Source organism: Zea mays, chromosome 5 (genome assembly GCF_902167145.1).
Source record: "Zea mays cultivar B73 chromosome 5, Zm-B73-REFERENCE-NAM-5.0, whole genome shotgun sequence".
In the NCBI taxonomy this organism is placed as follows: domain Eukaryota; kingdom Viridiplantae; phylum Streptophyta; class Magnoliopsida; order Poales; family Poaceae; genus Zea; species Zea mays.
In genome coordinates this window covers 3,164,113-3,181,793 of record NC_050100.1, presented here as the reverse complement: position 1 = coordinate 3,181,793, position 17,681 = coordinate 3,164,113, and the positions used below count along the sequence as shown (strand labels likewise).

The window sequence follows — 17,681 nt, the reverse complement described above, 5'->3', positions numbered from 1 at the left end:
ACAAGATGCAAGAATCATTGGAACAAAGTGGGTGTTCAGAAACAAACAGGATGATCAAGGTGTGATTGTAAGAAACAAGGCAAGACTTGTTGCAAAAGGATTCTCTCAAGTTGAAGGCTTAGACTTTGGAGAGACCTTTGCACCGGTTGCTCGACTGGAAGCCATCCGTATCCTACTTGCATATGCATCATGTTATGATATAAAACTTTATCAAATGGATGTAAAAAGTGCATTTTTAAATGGCTTCATAAATGAACTTGTATATGTTGAGCAACCGCCTGGATTTGAAGACCCTAGATATCCTAACCATGCTTACAGGTTGTCCAAGGCGCTATATGGACTAAAGCAAGCTCCAAGGGCTTGGTATGAGCGTCTTCGCGACTTCCTCATCGAAAAGGGCTTCAAAATCGGGACCGTCGACACAACTCTCTTCACAAAGAAACATAACGGTGATATTTTCATTTGTCAAGTATATGTTGATGATATAATCTTTGGCTCGACAAATGACTGTCATTGCAAGGAATTTGGTGAGTTGATGTCGAAGGAGTTCGAGATGTCAATGATTGGTGAGCTAACATACTTCCTCGGCTTTCAAGTCAAGCAAATGAAAGATGGTAACTTTCTCTCTCAAGAGAAGTATACCAAAGACTTGTTGAAAAGATTCAACATGGAGAAGTGCAAACCAATCAAGACCCCCATGCCTACAAATGGACATCTCGACTTAGATGAGGGAGGTAATCCGGTTAATCAAACTCTCTACCGTTCTATGATTGGTAGTTTATTATACCTTACCGCATCTAGGCCCGATATCATGTTTAGTGTCTGCATGTGTGCTAGATTTCAATCTAATCCTAAGAAAGCTCATCTTCGCGCTGTTAAGAGAATTCTTAGGTATCTCAAGCACACCACAAGCGTTGGTCTGTGGTATCCCAAAGGAGCTACTTTTGATTTAATTGGCTATTCCGATTCGGATTATGCCGGTTGCAAAATTGATAGGAAAAGTACTTCTGGGGGATGCCATTTGCTTGGTAGATCACTAGTTTCATGGACATCCAAAAAGCAAAATAGTGTTGCCTTGTCAACTGCCGAAGCGGAATACATTGCCGCAGGTGCTTGTTGCACACAGATTTTATATATGAAACAAACTCTTCTAGACTATGGTGTAGTTCTAGAAAAAGTACCTTTGTTGTGTGATAATGAGAGTGCTGTTAAAATTGCTAATAATCCTGTACAACACTCTCGCACCAAGCACATTGATATCCGTCATCACTTCCTTAGAGATCATGTTGCTAAAGGAGATATTATTTTAGAAGGAGTGAGGTCGGAAGATCAATTAGCGGATATTTTCACTAAGCCACTTGATAAGACCCGCTTTTGCATGTTGAGGAATGAACTAAATATCCTTGATCTCAGAAATTTTATGTGAAATGTCAAATGGTGTTGTCACTTGCATTGCATATTTAAATTTCTTGTATTGCATCTAGGGCTTGTCTAACCTAGTTGAGATAACCGCCAATAAAGCGAGTGAAAAAGCTTAACTCGGGTCAAACTTGACAAGTCTTAGTTTTAAGCTTTTAGCACTTAAATTCTTACTTTCAAGCAATTATTGATTCTTGAAATATGCATGAGGTACAGCACTTAGGGGGAGTATTCAAAACTCAAATCACTCATGAAAAACCCCTAGTGCAAACCAAAATGCAAATTTCACTATTTGCCTATTTTCTCTAAAAATTATCTAGCCTATGGCAAAATATTTTGAAAAGTATATGAGGGTGCCAATACCTGTCCCAACAAGTGTTCTTTTGTGTGATTATATGTTGGGATTTGGTTTGGTTAGGAGTTAGATAGAAAAATTCAAAATTTTCCAAACTCCCCTCTGTCTGGGCTCACCGGACAGTCCGGTGTGCACCGGACACTGCACTGTGCAATGTCCGGTGCACCGGCAGCCGCGCGCGAAGTTCCTTTTTTTTCTGTGCGCTGTCCGGTGGTTCACCGGACATCTACTGTGCGCTGTCCGGTGTGCACCGGACAGCCACTGTAGACTGTCCGGTGTGCCCATCTCGCGTTTTAAAAAACAGCCTCCAGCCCGAGCCGAGCCAGAGGCCCTCTGGTTGTTCTTTTCTCCCTGCCGCCCAGCCTCTGCGTCTGGCGTTTTCCTCCTCCCGGCGACCTCTCCGGCGGCCACCATCTCCGGCCATCATCGCCGGCGACCTCGCCTCTCTCCATCCCTCCCTCGGTGAGCAAGTCTCTCTCCCATCTCCTGTTCTTCTTCCTCTCAGTCCTCTGTGACAAGTCTGCCCCCTCTCCACCCTTTCTCCCACCTTTTGCAAATCTTCAAATTCCTGTGAATCCAATTGTTGAAATGTGTTCATGTACCTCCATTGTGTATCCCTGCAAACCTTTAGCTCCTTCGGGAGGGCATTCCCACCTCAAATGGCCATATTCCTAAAACCCTAGATCCCCGCACACCAAGTGCTCGGTGGAATGCCCAAACCAGCCAAACTTGCTCCAATTGAACCCAAATTTTTCAGGCACCTTCACCACACTTCCAGTAACCTACTTGCCAAATTTCACGCCAATCCGAGATCCCAGGCTTAAATTTAACCAAAATTCTCGTTTTGCACGATCGTTTCCGAGCCGAGTGCCCAAAACCCTATTTCTTCGCCTAAATTCAAACCAAGCACACACTTCACTCATATTGACCTATATAAACCTATTCGTGAAGTATCGGCTCAATCCCATATCGTTTTGTGCCTCAATTTGAATTCCAATCATTCTATGTCTCTATTTGTCCGTCAAACGTCGTTTTCACGGCTTTTGACTTATCGATCGTCCCATCTCGTGCCATATCTCTTTGTGTATGTATTTATTCACATTTCATATGCTTATGACTATGTGACTAATACGTGCTCACCTCTTCTGTCATTTCAGTGACCTTGTGTGACCGTGTGCCGTCTCCCGTCCTGCCTGGATCGTCACCTCTAGTGTGAGCTTTCCAGGTAGACATCTCACTCTTTGCTAAATCTATCGGTCATTTTTTTCTCTGTGCTTAGTCTCTCTATCTCATTTGCAGACTTTAGTCCAGGATGCCGCGCACAAAGAATGCGTCGGCATCAGGGGGTGGCGATGACGAGGACCCTCGTCGCCCCTTCAGGCAAGTGAAGGGGAAGACTGTGTATCTGGAGCAGCAGGAAGGCCGCAAGAAGCGGCGTTCAGACAGAGAGGCTCGCGCAGCAGCAGCAGCTGCCGCAGCCGCTGCACAGGCAGCACTTGGAGATCAGCCGGATATTCCATCAGATCAGATTGCTTTCCGTGCTCGTCGTCTCGCCTCCCGGTCTCGCTCCTCCACTCACACCTCCGCTTCCACTCCGCCACCCACTCTGCCTGCTCCAGTCACTCCTATTGCTCCATCCACCTCCACCGCCATACCCACTACCAGCACCACGCCAGCTTCCACTGCTTCCCCTGCCCCCGCTCCCGCTTCAGCTCCACCTGTCCCTCCACCTCGCTTCCGGGAGCGCGATGAGACTGAGGTCCGTCCACTGGGTTCGGATCCTCGTCTATTTGATCTTCAGCGTGCCACTGCAGCCCGGGTACGTCGGTTCAGGTACGTACCCGTGGAGTCTTGGCTGCCAGCTCAGAGAGACCCAGCAGCAGGAGTTCTTTTCAGCACTCGGATTCAGGAGTCTTTCTTCAGGGCTCAGATGTCAGCTCAGATTGCGCTACGAGTGCACCGCCTATTGGATCTTCCAGCTTTCTTGCTTGCAGCCGGTGCTGAGTCTGAGGCCCATCTCACCTATTTGCCAGGTCTTCTGTCCTTTCTGACTATCAGCGGCAGATACGTTGAGGAGTGGGTCCGCGTCTTCTATGCCTCTGTTTGGATTGACCCGGATCATCAGTGGATGAGGTTCCGCTTTGAGCGCGAGGATGTCACGATCACTGCCAGTCAGATCAGACAGCTTTTTGGATTCCCTGATTCGACGACTCGCCTGCACAGTCTCTGCTATGGCACTTCAGATCCTCCACGTCGCCCTCACGGTGGTGTAGCTCCAGGGACAGCTCATGTCGCGGCTCTGTTCCGCCCGCCTTTTTCAGATGGGTCGCGACGTTCTCCAGCAGACTTCACTCCGGCAGCGAAGTACTTATATGAGCTCGTCAGACGGACACTCCTGCCTAGGATGGGATACAGGGAGGCCACCACTCATATCCAGCTTTGGCTCCTTGGTGCCCTGGTATCCCACTCTGAGTTTGATGTTGTTGACTTTCTGATCTGTGAGATTGAGGACACTGTTCTGGATGGGATTCGTGCTCGGCGGCAGCTACCCTATGCTCACTACTTATGCCACATATTTGCGCAGCTGATCCAGCCACCTCGTTTTCAGAGCACCCTTGAGGCCTCTCGCCTTGTGTTTGGATCTTACCGTCCTGCTCCAGAGATTCCAGTGCCAGCTTATGCTCCTGTGTTTGACACTCAGGCCGAGGATGCTGCACTTCGACAGTTTGACTCCCAGGGTGCAGCAGCTGATGATGATGATGATGATGATGATTTTGGGGTTCCTCTTCCGCCTCCGCCTCCTATGCCTCCACGCTCACATGATCATGAGGCTGGGAGTTCCCGTGCTGCCCCTGCTCCTCCAGCTTTGGACCCTGCTCTTGCTTCGATTCTTCAGACTCTCACCCAGCAGCAGCAGACTCTCACCCAGCAGCAGCAGACTCTCACCCAGCAGCAGGCTCTCCTGGCAGCCGAGCAGGCCCGTTTATCTGACCGTATGCTCTCGATGTTTCAGAGCATGCAGGACAGGCAGGATGCTCTTCAGCAGCAGCTTATTCAGGATAGGGCAGAGAATAGGGCATTCATGGCCCTCATGCTTCAGCACTCTGGTATCTCAGCGTCTCCAGTTCAGTCTGCTCCGCCTTCTTCGCTTCACGCTCCAGTAGTGCCTTCGATCTTGTCTGCACCCCCTGCTGTTACCTCTCCGCTCCGGCCGGTCACCTTGGCGTTCACTTCACCAGTTCTCAGCTCTGTCTGCCCGCAGCCGCCAGTGCCACCAGCATCTGCTGTTTCCACTACCGCTGTGGCAGTATCTGTGACTGCTTCTGCTCCGGTAGCTCCTGCAGCGCTGCCTGTGTCCGAGTCAGTACCAGCTCCAGCTTCTACCGCAGATCCTGGATCCGAGCCTGACTCTGACCCTCCGTCGGCGTTTGCTCTGCTACCTCGACCTCGACCGGATGCGCCCCCGTCGCCTCCTCCTGCATCCGATGTTTAGGTCCCTTTTGGTGTTTGACGCCAAAGGGGGAGAGATATGAGTTGTGAGAGCTAGGGGGAGTTAGAGAGAGAGTCAGTGTTCTTTTGATGTAATATTTGTGCCTGCTACTCTCTGTACTAGCTTTATGTTTTTGGCTCACAAACTCGTCATATACTCTCGTTGCTTTTGGTTGACTGTGTGTATTACGTTTTCACCTTATTTCAAATCACCAGTCTTCTAGCTCTTGTTTCATTAATTTACTTTCTCTTTTATATGAACAAGAATCTTATGATGTGTATGCGCTCACTCTTATTATTATGGTACACATTTCTTCTGTCAAAAATTACTGAGTATAACTAACCATTCTTTCTATTGACAGAATCTTCAAAACAAACTACTCTCACAAAACTTGTAGGGTTGTCATCAATCACCAAAAAGGGGGAGATTGAAAGCATCTAGGCCCCTGGTTGGTTTTAGTGATTAATGACAACGTATTAGTATATGTGACTAACGTGTGTTTTGCAGAGACAAATGGTAAGTTAGGTCGCATGACAGGTAGAAGTACTACAACGGAGAAAACAATCCCGGAGATAAGAACTCGAAGCGACGGCTAAAACGACGAAACAAAAGGTGAAGGCCTACGGAGTCCGAGTGTCAAGGAGATGTGGACACTCGCATTTTAATTAGGCTTTTTATTCTCTTTTAGCCGTACTATAAAGAGGGGTTGTCGATGAGTAGTTTGACCAAGAGAGTTCTAGTGTAGTGTTGGTGCACAATCACACTCATACACAGTGCTAGGTGTCACTCTAGAACTCACACACAAGTTAGAGCGAAAACCGATTTGAAAATCAGCTGAAAAACAAGACTTAGGGTTTCTGGCTTTGGGGCACCGGACTGTCCGGTGTGCACCGGACTGTCCGGTGCACCCTCTGCCAGGTGGGACCAGGCTGGTTCACAGCAGAGCCTTCCCAGTCGCAGAAACCCGAGAGCGCTGCCTTCGGAGATGAATTTTAGTGGCACACCGGACATCGCACCGGACTGTCCGGTGTGCACCGGACAGTGGACTGTTCACTGTCCGGTGCGCCATGAGTCCAACGGCTCTGTGTCAGAACTAGCCGTTGGAAGTGACCGTTGGCGCACCGGTGGCGCACCGTTGGCGCACCGGTGGCGCACCGGACTGTCCGGTGCGCCATCGCGCAGCAAGTTTCCTGTAACGGCTAGTTGGTGGGTGAGGGCTATTTATACCCCTTCCACCCACCATATTCAATGTCTTGCACTCCACATTTATTCCAGCACCTTGGTAGAGTATTGCAAGCACCAAAAGCCTAGTGAGGAGATTAGAGAATCATAATCCGCGCTTGTTCCTCATTAGCGCTAGTGAGAGCCACCTAGAGCACACACCACTTGCATTAGGCTTCTCTTGGTCAAGCGAAAGTCTATGGCTTGTTACTCTTGGTGATCGGCATCACCTGGACGGCTTGGTGGCGTTGGGAGCTCGGTGATCACCGTGAAGATCTTGTTGGTGACCCGACTCAAGTTTGTAAGCGGTCTCGAGGGATCCACCGCGCCGGAGTGGCAAAGGATCATCTCGTAGTGAGCACTTGGTTCTTGCGAGGACCAAGGGGGAGCGATACCCTTGCGCGGGTGCTCCAACGAGGACTAGTGGAGAGTGCCGACTCTTCGATACCTCGGGAAAAATTGGAGGAGTCTTCTAAACTTTGCTTTACATTCCGCACTTAATTCAAGCTATTTACTTTGTGTATTTGTTTAGCAAGTATTTGAAGCATTGTTTTAGCCTTGTTACATTTCTAGTATTATTTTCGTAGTGCTAGTTGTTGGGGTGAAGTTGGGCTCTTGTTTAGCTCTTGCTTAGGTTTTAATTAGTGTTGATTTTTAGAAAAGCCCAATTCACCCCCCCTCTTGGGCATCGTGATCCTTTCAAGTGCATCCGACCGTTGCTGTCTGATGCAGATCTGCGCACAGTTGGCGCACCGGACATGTCCGGTGCACACCGGACAGTCCGGTGTATCTTTCCGACCGTTGGTTCGGCCACGTGTCGCGCGCCGATCGCGCGGCCGACCGTTGGCCCGGCCGACCGTTGGCTCACCGGACAGTCCGGTGCACACCGGACAGTCCGGTGAATTTTAGCCGAAGTCGCCGGAGAAAAACCCGAGAGCGGCTGGTTTGCTCCGCGCTGGTCAGGCGCACCGGACACTGTCCGGTGCACACCGGACAGTCCGGTGCCCCAGCCCGAAACAGCCTTTTGGCTGCACACAGCCAACTCTCCACTTCCTTTCTTTTCTTCTCCTTCCTGTTTCTAACACTTAGACAAGATATTAGTACACAAAACCAATGTACTAAGGCTTAGAAACATACCTTTACTTGTGATTTGCACTTTGTTCAACCATGGGCACATTTTCACATTTAAGCACTTGTGTTTGCACTCAATCACCAAAATACTTAGAATTGGCCCAAAGGCACATTTCCCTTTCATCCATACAACTGGTCGGTTATGTTTCATTCAATTTTCAGTTAAGTCATAGTACTAAACTGTACAGGTCCTGTTGAATTTTCAGTTAAATCAACATGTTAATTTGGTACCATAATTTTAAAATATGTTCATCTTCTCTTGGTGCGTTTAAATATGTTAGTTTTGTACAATTCAAGTCTGTCAAACCAATTTTGCTAGACTATTTAGTAGTACGGGTATCTTTATATAACGACTGCTCTTTGCTCATACTCCACCTAATTTTAGTGCCTGATTCTACTCATAGTACTAAACCACGCTGCTTGTTTCATATTGACGTTATAAACCTGTTGTAGAATTACGGTTAGAAACAATTTAGTGTTTGTGAGTGGTACAGGTCAAAATGCCTTTGATAGCATACCGTTTTGAAATACACGGGCATCCATGACAATAGGACAAAATAGCCCTGCACGGTATTTTGAATTTGCAGCTGTTAAAATTCATACTGTACACAATATGGTCAAATTGTCATTTTGCCCATAGACCCATCCTTACCCAGTTGTTGACCACATTGGCCAAAGTGACAGCCAAGAATTGAGTCTTTGAGAACAATTCCCTTACGGATGGGAATTTACTGCCTTGGACTTTAGATCCAATTCTCCCATCTAGAATTAATTGCAACTCAGACTTGCTTATAGTACGGCTGTCAATAGGATCACTTTATACGTTCACCATCCATACAGAGAGCCACAAATAACCAAGTGACGCGAAGAAGGTGAATGTTCCAGAGAGGCCTATGTGTGACATGATGATCGGTGTTGCTAGGAAGCTTATGACATTTCCAAGATGGAATCCACCCATGGAAATGGCAACAACAGTGGCACGCTCATGTGTTGGGAACCACCTGTTTCATGTTCGATTTTAGATAAATCACAAAAACTGAAATCTTGTTCAATTACATTGGCATCAAATAGGGGGGGGGTGCAGTTATTTCATTTTATATACTTTGTAGCAACTAGAATTGACATCAGTATAGAAGAATGTATGCAGTGTCCAGAAAGTATGGTAAAGAGATGGTGAATGCTTGTATGTGCACTTCAAAGAATGGGCCTAGAGCCCTAGACTACAATAAACAGATTTAATTTAGATTCCAACCAGCCATTCTCAAGTTCTTTTCTACTTAGTCCATTCAAGCTTCAGAGGTTAATGTTTCTTAAGCAAGGGCGCAAGGCTGTCCAAAAACAACTCAATTATGAGTAGATTCAATGAGCGAAAATTGTTACTCACTTTGGTAGGAAAGTGCTCATTGTCGGAAACGCAACACCTTCTGCAAGGACAAAGAGTGCACGTACAGCAAGCAACATGAGGGTGGAGCGGGAGGCAGCCCAAGGAGTGAGAATTGTGGCCAAGGACCAGAGTGCAGCAGCACCTGCCATCACCTTCTTCCCGCCATATTTGTCTGCCAAAGCTCCTCCAACCATGGATGACAAAACATATCCCTATAAAAATGATGACTGCAGAAATTGGCGAGAATACTTAGCCTCTGTTGATCAGCTTAATAGCAAAATAGCTGTGCTTGTTCAGAACTATAGTCATGCATTGGGCATTTGGGCTTATTGATTTGAGTCTTCAGCAAATTTAAAACTATAGTCTTCAGCAAATTTTAAAATATGTTCATCTTCTCTTGGTGCGTTTAAATATGTTAGTTTTGTACAATTCAAGTCTGTCAAACCAATTTTGCTAGACTATTTAGTAGTACGGATATCTTTATATAACGGCTGCTCTTTGCTCATGCTCCAGCTAATTTCAGTGCCTGATTCTACTCATAGGACTAAACTGTACAGAGTAGAGCTTACAACTGGTCGTACCTTCCTGTTCATACAATTAGTTAGTTCTTGTTGATAACTGAATTGTAGCTATGTTACTTCCTTACTTCATTCAATTCTTAATTCACTACCTTTTCATTGTGATAGGTGAAGACAATTACCTACCCTCTGCAATCCAACTTATATAGAGATCGACGTCAAAAGGAACCTAAGGCTTTGTATTCAACAGGACCTTTACAAACGACTAACTTAAATCGGCGAGGTAACAACCAAATTATCTCACCATTCCATTTTTTATCCATTGATCCTACCTCTAATCATGTTCTGTCTTACTTTACCATTACGTCTTGTTTACTATAGAGTAGAGAATAAGGCAAGGATCTTCGAGCAGAATGCCACGGATAGTGAGTGCAAGGTCGATCCTAAAGTGCTCTCCAAGCTATATGATCCGTGGGTGATGCCACATACCAAGGATGTCGAAGTTGAGTACCTCCTGCACTGCCTTGACTAATCACCGATTAGCTGTAACTGTAAATTTTATGTATGCATGGTTCAGTTGCGCTCGAACCAATTGTCTTGACCTTGAATAGACATTTTGATGTTTATTTCATCTGATGCGTCATGTTTCATGACATAGACTTTCATTTCTTGTGATTGTTTTATAGTGAACCTGTAAGATGTAAAATGACCTGTAAGATGTAAAATGACCTTTATGACACAACCAGCTGCAAGAACAGAGTATTCTGAGGAACCTTTGTTGAAGTAAATGTAATCGAGTTTCCTAGCAATCTTGTTCCTGCTGGTATCATATTTCTTTGAGCTAATCTTGTTCATCAGCTTTATATGGCTTTTGCTATGAACAAAAGCTATGCACTTGTCTGGATTTTGTATATCATAGTGATATTTGTCGATCTATATCTATTTTTTACTCCCGTTGCAATGCACGGGCATGGACCTAGTATCTTATATGTTACTTTGGATGAAGTAACATATGCATGCATGTTTCCTGAGTCCTGACACTGTCGTCGTCCTCCGCAGGCACTACTCCGCTCCCCGATGCAGGGCCACATGCTCCAGGCGTTGTGCATCCCCGTGATTGTCTTTGCGAGCGCCCTGGTGCTGGTGGCCGCGGTGTTGTGCGCCGTCGCGGTGCGGGCGCTGCGGCGGGCGGCGGCGCGGGAGATGGCGCTGAACGTCGACCTGGCCCGGCAGAAGGAGGCGCTGCGGCAGGCAGAGCGCAAGAGCATGAATAAGAGCAATGCCTTTGCCAGTGCTAGCCACGACATCCGGTCCGCGCTGTCCGCCATCGCCGGGCTCGTGGACATGTCCCGCCAGGAGGCGCAGTCGCTCCCCGCCATCATGGAAAACCTCGACCAGATGGGTGTCTGCACCAACAAGTTGTTCGGTTAGTCCACCACCATAGACTCTTATTATGGAGTTAATAATTTCCATCAAGCTTTGCTCATCGTCATCTAGCTAGTAAAGTAGGAATATTGCTGTGACTAATATGATGTTTCTAGTGTTACATATGGTCTACCAGTTAATACTAACAAAAAATGCAGGATATGTGATCTACTGTATTTTCTCAGCTACAATAGGAAGGACGTACTAATGTTGCTAATATAGTTCATCAATTAAAACATTCTATAGTAGGAAAGGTGCCAGCTACAGATTATCTAATCAAACAGGGCTAGCTGTTGTATATTATTTGCAGAACAATATTAGTAGGTTATGTTGATGGATATGCTCGATTTGTTTTCCGCAGATATCCTGAACTCAATTCTAGACACAAGCAAGGTGGAGTCGGGGAAGATGCAGCTAGAGGAAGCCGAGTTCAGCATGGCAGACGTCCTGCAGGAGTCGGTGGACATGGCCTACGTGACGGGCGTCCGGCGGGGAGTCGAGGTGGTCTGGGACCCCTGCGACTTCTCAGTCCTGAGATGCGCGACTGTCCTCGGGGACAGCAAGCGCCTCAAGCAGATCCTAGACAACCTACTCGGCAACGCCCTCAAGTTCACCGATGAAGGTCACGTCGTCCTTCGGAGCTGGGCGACCCGACCGATCATCGGGAGCAATGTCAGAGCTCCATCAAGGTTTGTGCACCCACGGCATGGCGGCGGCAGCTTCTTGGGATGCTTGTTCAGGGCAAGGAAGGGTCCTGGTGACCAGGATCATGTGCAGAATGACCCCAATTTGGTTGAGTTTTACTTTGAAGTGGTCGATACTGGCATTGGGATCCCCCAGGAGAAGAGGATGTCCGTGTTCGAAAACTATGTTCAGGTGAACAATGGCCAAGGCGGCACGGGCTTGGGGCTCGGAATCGTGCAATCCTTTGTAAGTTACCACTCAAATATATGTATTATGAGTATGTACATATATGTATCTCATGTTCATTTTTTCGATGATCTATGTTGATCTTGATCACAGGTACGTCTGATGGGAGGAGAGATTAGCATCAAGGACAAAGAGCCCGGGGAAAGGGGAACATGCTTCGCGTTCAACGTGCTCCTGAAGATAAGCGAGGTGCAACAGCCTCAAGACATAGAAGAAGGACCGTCGGTTCCATTAGACACCCTGAACCGCTCCATTTACATAGCCTCAGCGTTTCAAGAAGCTAGCAACTTCAAGGGCGTGCACTGCGTTCTCTACGTTCATGGGTATGAAACCAGGAGGATCCTGAAGACGTGGATGGAGAGCATCGAGGTCAAGGTCTGGCTGGTTCCGCAAGCCGAGTTCATCGGTTCCACCTTGGAGAAGGTGCAGAGCAATAGCACGGCCACCGCTACCGCGGAATGCGGCAGCGCCGACCGGTGCTTCAGCTCCAAGGAGATGGTGAACCTGTTGAGGAACAACTCTAGTCCTAGGAGAGCCATCCTCGGGGGGATTCCTTCCGGTATCCTTGTTGTCATCGACGTGTCCGGTGGTGAAACGGAAGAAATTTGCCAGGAGATGGCCAAGCTTGCCAGGATCAAGCATCAAGCCCCATGCAAAGTTGTTCTGCTCGAGGATATCAAGACCCCTTCCAATGATCTGAGGAGGCTCAAGGACATGGGCTGCGATCTCGTTTTGCGAAAGCCAGTGCATGGGTCTCGCCAGTTCACTCTCCTTATGACCCTGAGAGACCTCCAAGTTTTAGATGCACAAGCACAGTCTTCCCATGTTGGCCCTGAGATTGCTGGGAACAGGCAGCAACAAGATTTGCCAGATGTTGTTGTTCCTTGCGTGGAAGACACTGCTGCATCAACTGAAGCTTCATGCTTGGCTCAGGAACAACAGAAGCCTGGAGATGATAAGCCGCTAGCTGGGATGCGAATCTTGCTGGCTGAAGACAATCTAGTGCTGCAATCAATCCAGAGGAAAATCATGAACCAGCTTGGAGCATTTGTCACAGTAGCTCAAAATGGAGCTATGGCTGTGAACTTGCTCAGAGAAGCTCTTGAGCAAGCCAATGCTTCAGAAGAGGATATAGTGTCCTTGCCCTACCATGTCATCTTCATGGATTGCCAGGTTTGTTCAACCAAAACTTTTTACCTCTGCATGTGCAAAGCTCCGTCTGATGATTGCCTGACACCTGTAGTATTTCTTGTTTGTTTTTAGATGCCCGGTATGGATGGCTATGAAGCGACGAAACTCATCCGCGAGGAAGAACAACGCTACGGAATTCATACTCCAATCATCGCTTTGACCGCGCACGACATGGAGGAGGATCTGCAGAAGGCCATCGATGCCGGAATGGATCTTCACCTCGCAAAGCCAATATCGCGGAAGAAGATAGTGGATGCTGTTCGCAGTGTCTGCAAATGTGAGAATTGACAAAGTGTTTCTGCATCGGGTGAAGAACTCTCAGGAAACCAGTGGTTTCATTGACTAGGATGGCGATGATCAGAGCTCACAACATCCATCTGGTCATTATATAGTTAGCTCTCATTCAGGAAGCTCTCTTGTTTTCTGTTGGCTGTGGCCTGCGGGGCTGTCACTTTGGCCTGCACTGAGGTGTATCAAGAACGGCCGAGACATTTCCAGATGATCTGGAAAGCCAAGAATTGCTATATGTAGCAGAGATTCTCCGACAATGTGGCACTATGCTGATAATAACAATGGACGTGAACCCGATCCCTTGTTTGCCAGGATACCCATAAGTGTATCCCTGTAATAAATTGGAAGATGCTTAAAATACTGCTCTCAGTGTTGAGTAACCTAGAAGTTTAAGCTGATAGGGAAAGTGAGCAGTGCACTTATATTTCAACACCCAGGGCCACCTATTATAAAACAAACTTACCAACAGTAGGCGAGTCCGATTTCTCTCCATTTACAGCAGGTTCGCTGTTAATGGTAAGGAAACCCTTCTGGTTAATCTTCACCAACTGGTCATCAATAATCTTTGTCTCTGGTTGAAGACCATCCAGTTCTGACCATGGGCTGCTTGTGAGTTTCCCTTGACAGAAGTTTGTAAAGCGCTGGGATATAGAGAATATCAGAATTAAGAAGGGTTAGCAAGACTTTAAAATGACAACTTCTATGCCATGAAGACCAATAATGTATCACGCAGTTTAACAGTTACCTCACTAATGCCCTCCACAGATTTCAGTGGAACGGCCCATTCCTCTTGGAGCTTTTTACCACGTCCACGTGGTCTTGTGAACTGTTTAAAAATGAACAGATGATATGACAAATAGTCACCACAGAAGCCAACTTGAGTAACTTTGAATAGATATTTGTTGGTCAAATGTACAGTGATAGTGTGAAAAAAAATCATATAGTGAAACACCCTTTTAGGGTCCATGATAATATTTTCATTACTGAATAAATATCTATGAGTCATATTAAATGTTCATTCTAACTTGACCTTTTTTTCCTGGAAGATGTATTATTTGTATCACCCTGAGAATCATACAAAAATATTGCATACTGCATAAGTGATGTTGCAGTAAACACAAAAAAAAGTGACCGGAACACAGAGATACCGAAATTACCTTGTGATCAGTAAGAGCTAGTTTGAGAACCACAAAACGGAGGGGATTGGAGGTGCTAAAATCCCCTCCTTATTCAATTTTTAATAAGAAGGAGATTTTAGCCCCTCTAACCCCCTCCGAGTTTTGGACTCCCAAACTATCCCTAAGTGCTCCATATGATGGGTTTCGAGAATCACCCCACCTTCATGGGGGTACTGATCCCAACCTAATGTCCTTTTAAGATAGCTCTTTGGTCTGCTGGCCCTGCACAATCATTAACACTCACTAGACTGGGTTAGCATGTCAGACCTCAAGCATCTTAACATAAAAGAACCTCAATATACTACCAGAATATAGGTCGAACAACCTCTTTAACACGGAAAACATTAGTTGCTGGTCTCCAAGGTAATGACCTTGAAACCTTGGACTCCTCAATTAATCCAAGATTCTGGTGGGAACAAAATAGTTGTAAGGGGTCCGGATAAAAAATGAAATTCAGACATGGAAATTACCATCAAAATTCCTAGAGCAGACTTGTCCACGTTTAGTGTGTAAAGGTGCAAAGTCTTAATGCCACTAGCAATAATTTTCTTGCACATCTCAGTTCCAAGGTGGATTCCATATGCTCTAACAGCCTCCTCATTGTCTTTAATAGGATCCAGTGCAGCGGTGATCTCAGAAGGTATCTGTTAGACATTCAAAGTGATTATTTTAGTGAGAACTCAAAACATTTGAAAAATGCAAAAGTATTCGTCCATTAACAACAATGGTATGAAAGTTCAAATTACGAAGAGGTGGTGTTTGTAGAACATTTACCTAAACGTACAATGAACCAATTGTGAGTTAACAGTATGGAGGTGTGAATTTGAAAATTTTCATTAATCTTGAGGAGTATTGTATGGTGTTAGCAATACAATTACCTACACGCACAAGTGGGAAAGCTATCTCCGTTCAAATTCAGGTATTGATATAAAACATTCTACCAAGTGAAAAGTTAATATATGCATAACAGCATAAGTCCATGCAAAACTGATAATAGATGGTCCGCAAACAATTACTAATGATGGAACAACCAGCAACAGATCTTACTTTAGTTTTGCAGAACCCAGTCATGCGCATGAAACCTTTGTAGTTATTTATTGGCATTATGCCAGGAACAATGGGACAAGTAATACCAATTTGGCGGCAGTCATTCACAAACTTGAGAAAGATGTCGGTATCATAGAAAAGTTGTGTGACAATAAGGTCAGCACCAGCATCAACCTACATAGAAAATGTATAACAGAGTGAGAAGCGAACAAAAATATTACGCTTGACAAAACATATAAAGGCCCATGATTTACAACATTATACATTCGTTTTCAACCTATAGTTTGGTTCATGAACCAACAAAAATGAATTCTGCTATCATTTTGAATTGAGAAAAGTAAACAAAATCAAGAAAGTAAAGAGAACCTTTCTCTTCAAATACGCAAGATCATTGCTATATGCTTCCAATGTAGCACCTCCCTCGCCTTGTATCGCATCGGGGTGTGCCTCTGATATTTGAAAAAGGTATTTCAGATAAAACATCCAATTTACAGGGTAGGGACTTGAAACCATCCCCTTTAAAGATATGTAATGGTTAGCTGACCTGGATAACCAGCTACAGTAATGCCAAAATAATCACCATACTTGGATCTAATATGCTGCACCTGCAAGTAAAAGACATAAGACAGTTTGAATGTGAGGTGGTTTCTTTGAGGATTCAGATGAGTTGATCTAGTCATCTAGTTTCCAATATATAACAGCCGTTGCAGCAGCAATAAATTAGCCATCACGCCCATGTAACAATTATGTTGCCTTTAGTGCAATCTTACCAAATCAAGAGCACAAGCAAATCCGCCTTCAACTTGCACAAACTTGTCTTGCCCATGTGGAGGATCCCCTCTGAGGGCCAAAACATTATGAATCCCATTGAATTTGATGGTTTCCAAGGCATGGTCAATCTTCTCTACTGGCATGTTTGTACATGTCAGGTGCATCATAGTTTCCACACACACCTACAAAACAGAACCAGAATAAAATAATATAAACATTCAATGCATGGGAAATGTTTGCTGATTATCAAGCGAGACATGGTCAAAGTTGATAGTTGTATGCTTCTGTTTTCTGTGTATATGTTTGTGTTTGTTCTAAACCTTTTGCCTATGTCTATGTACGCTTCTATTTTTGTGTGTGTCTGTTCTGAACCTTTCTATGTTTCTGTTTACTGCTGCATTGAAAGATGACGGTCCGAAGCTACCCTCTTCCGCCGAAGTTCTCGCCGCATTACAAGAGGTTGAGGGACTTGATGAAGACACAAAACTTGAGCTTTATGACATCCTCACCTCTAATGCACGTAAGTTCGAGTTGATGATGACACTCCCAATGGAAAGAAGGAAGAGGTGGCTTATGATGCAGCTAAGGAAGTGAGCAGCTTATGTGTGAACTTAGATGTCTTTGTGAATTTGTTGTGTGCGAATTTGATGGCTTTGTGAAACTGTTGTGTGCGAATTTGATGGCTTCGTGAAACTGTTGTGTGCGAACTTGGTGGCTTTGTGAAATTGCCGTGTGAAAATTTGATGTCTTTGTGGAACTTTTATGTGCTAACTTGATGCCTTTATGAAACTATTATGTGTGACTTACCTTTGTGGAACTATTATATATATATGAACTTAATAGTTCCTGACAATTGTAAATTGTTCACGCTCATTATTAAAGCAAACGAAAATAGTTCCTGACAGTTGCTTTAATAGTTCCTGTTGTCTAGATATTCTTACTTGTTTGTATTAAAATCCCGTATGCAAAGTATCCAAACAACATCTAGAATTTAATTCTAGGAATTCCATTACTTGTATAACCAAACGAAAATAATGGAATTCAATCATTTTCTAGTCGATTGAATTCTAAATAATTCATTTCTTGGAATTTATTTCTTGGAAAAGGTTTCATTTCTAGCCATCCAAACGGGGTGTAAGGGAAATTGAACTAATTTTTTCTTAGAAAAATGAATTCCTAGAAAAATGGGTTCCTAAACTAGCACTTAAAGTTAGATTCTGACCGTCAGAATCTGGTTCAGTCAGCTAAATGTTTTGCTCTGTGTTGTTATAATAGAAGGAATATGTTGCTTTCTAGATCATAGACTCTATAAACTCTTTTTTCTTTATCC

The 17,681-nt window shown here is 45.1% G+C and overlaps 1 protein-coding gene and 1 pseudogene across 1 annotated transcript; one reads left to right on the top strand and one right to left on the bottom strand.

Annotated features, from left to right (window-relative positions):
* The window catches only part of LOC103627952 (methylenetetrahydrofolate reductase 1-like), a 66,875-nt pseudogene that overhangs the window by 16,228 nt on the left and 32,966 nt on the right, over nt 1–17,681 (bottom strand).
* On the top strand, nt 10,584–13,710 carry LOC103625776 (uncharacterized). Its single transcript, XM_008646171.4, has 4 exons — nt 10,584–10,944; nt 11,305–11,873; nt 11,967–13,046; nt 13,137–13,710. Exons 1-4 carry the CDS (start codon nt 10,596–10,598, stop codon nt 13,350–13,352), a joined length of 2,214 nt encoding a protein of 737 aa, XP_008644393.1. The 5' UTR covers nt 10,584–10,595; the 3' UTR covers nt 13,353–13,710.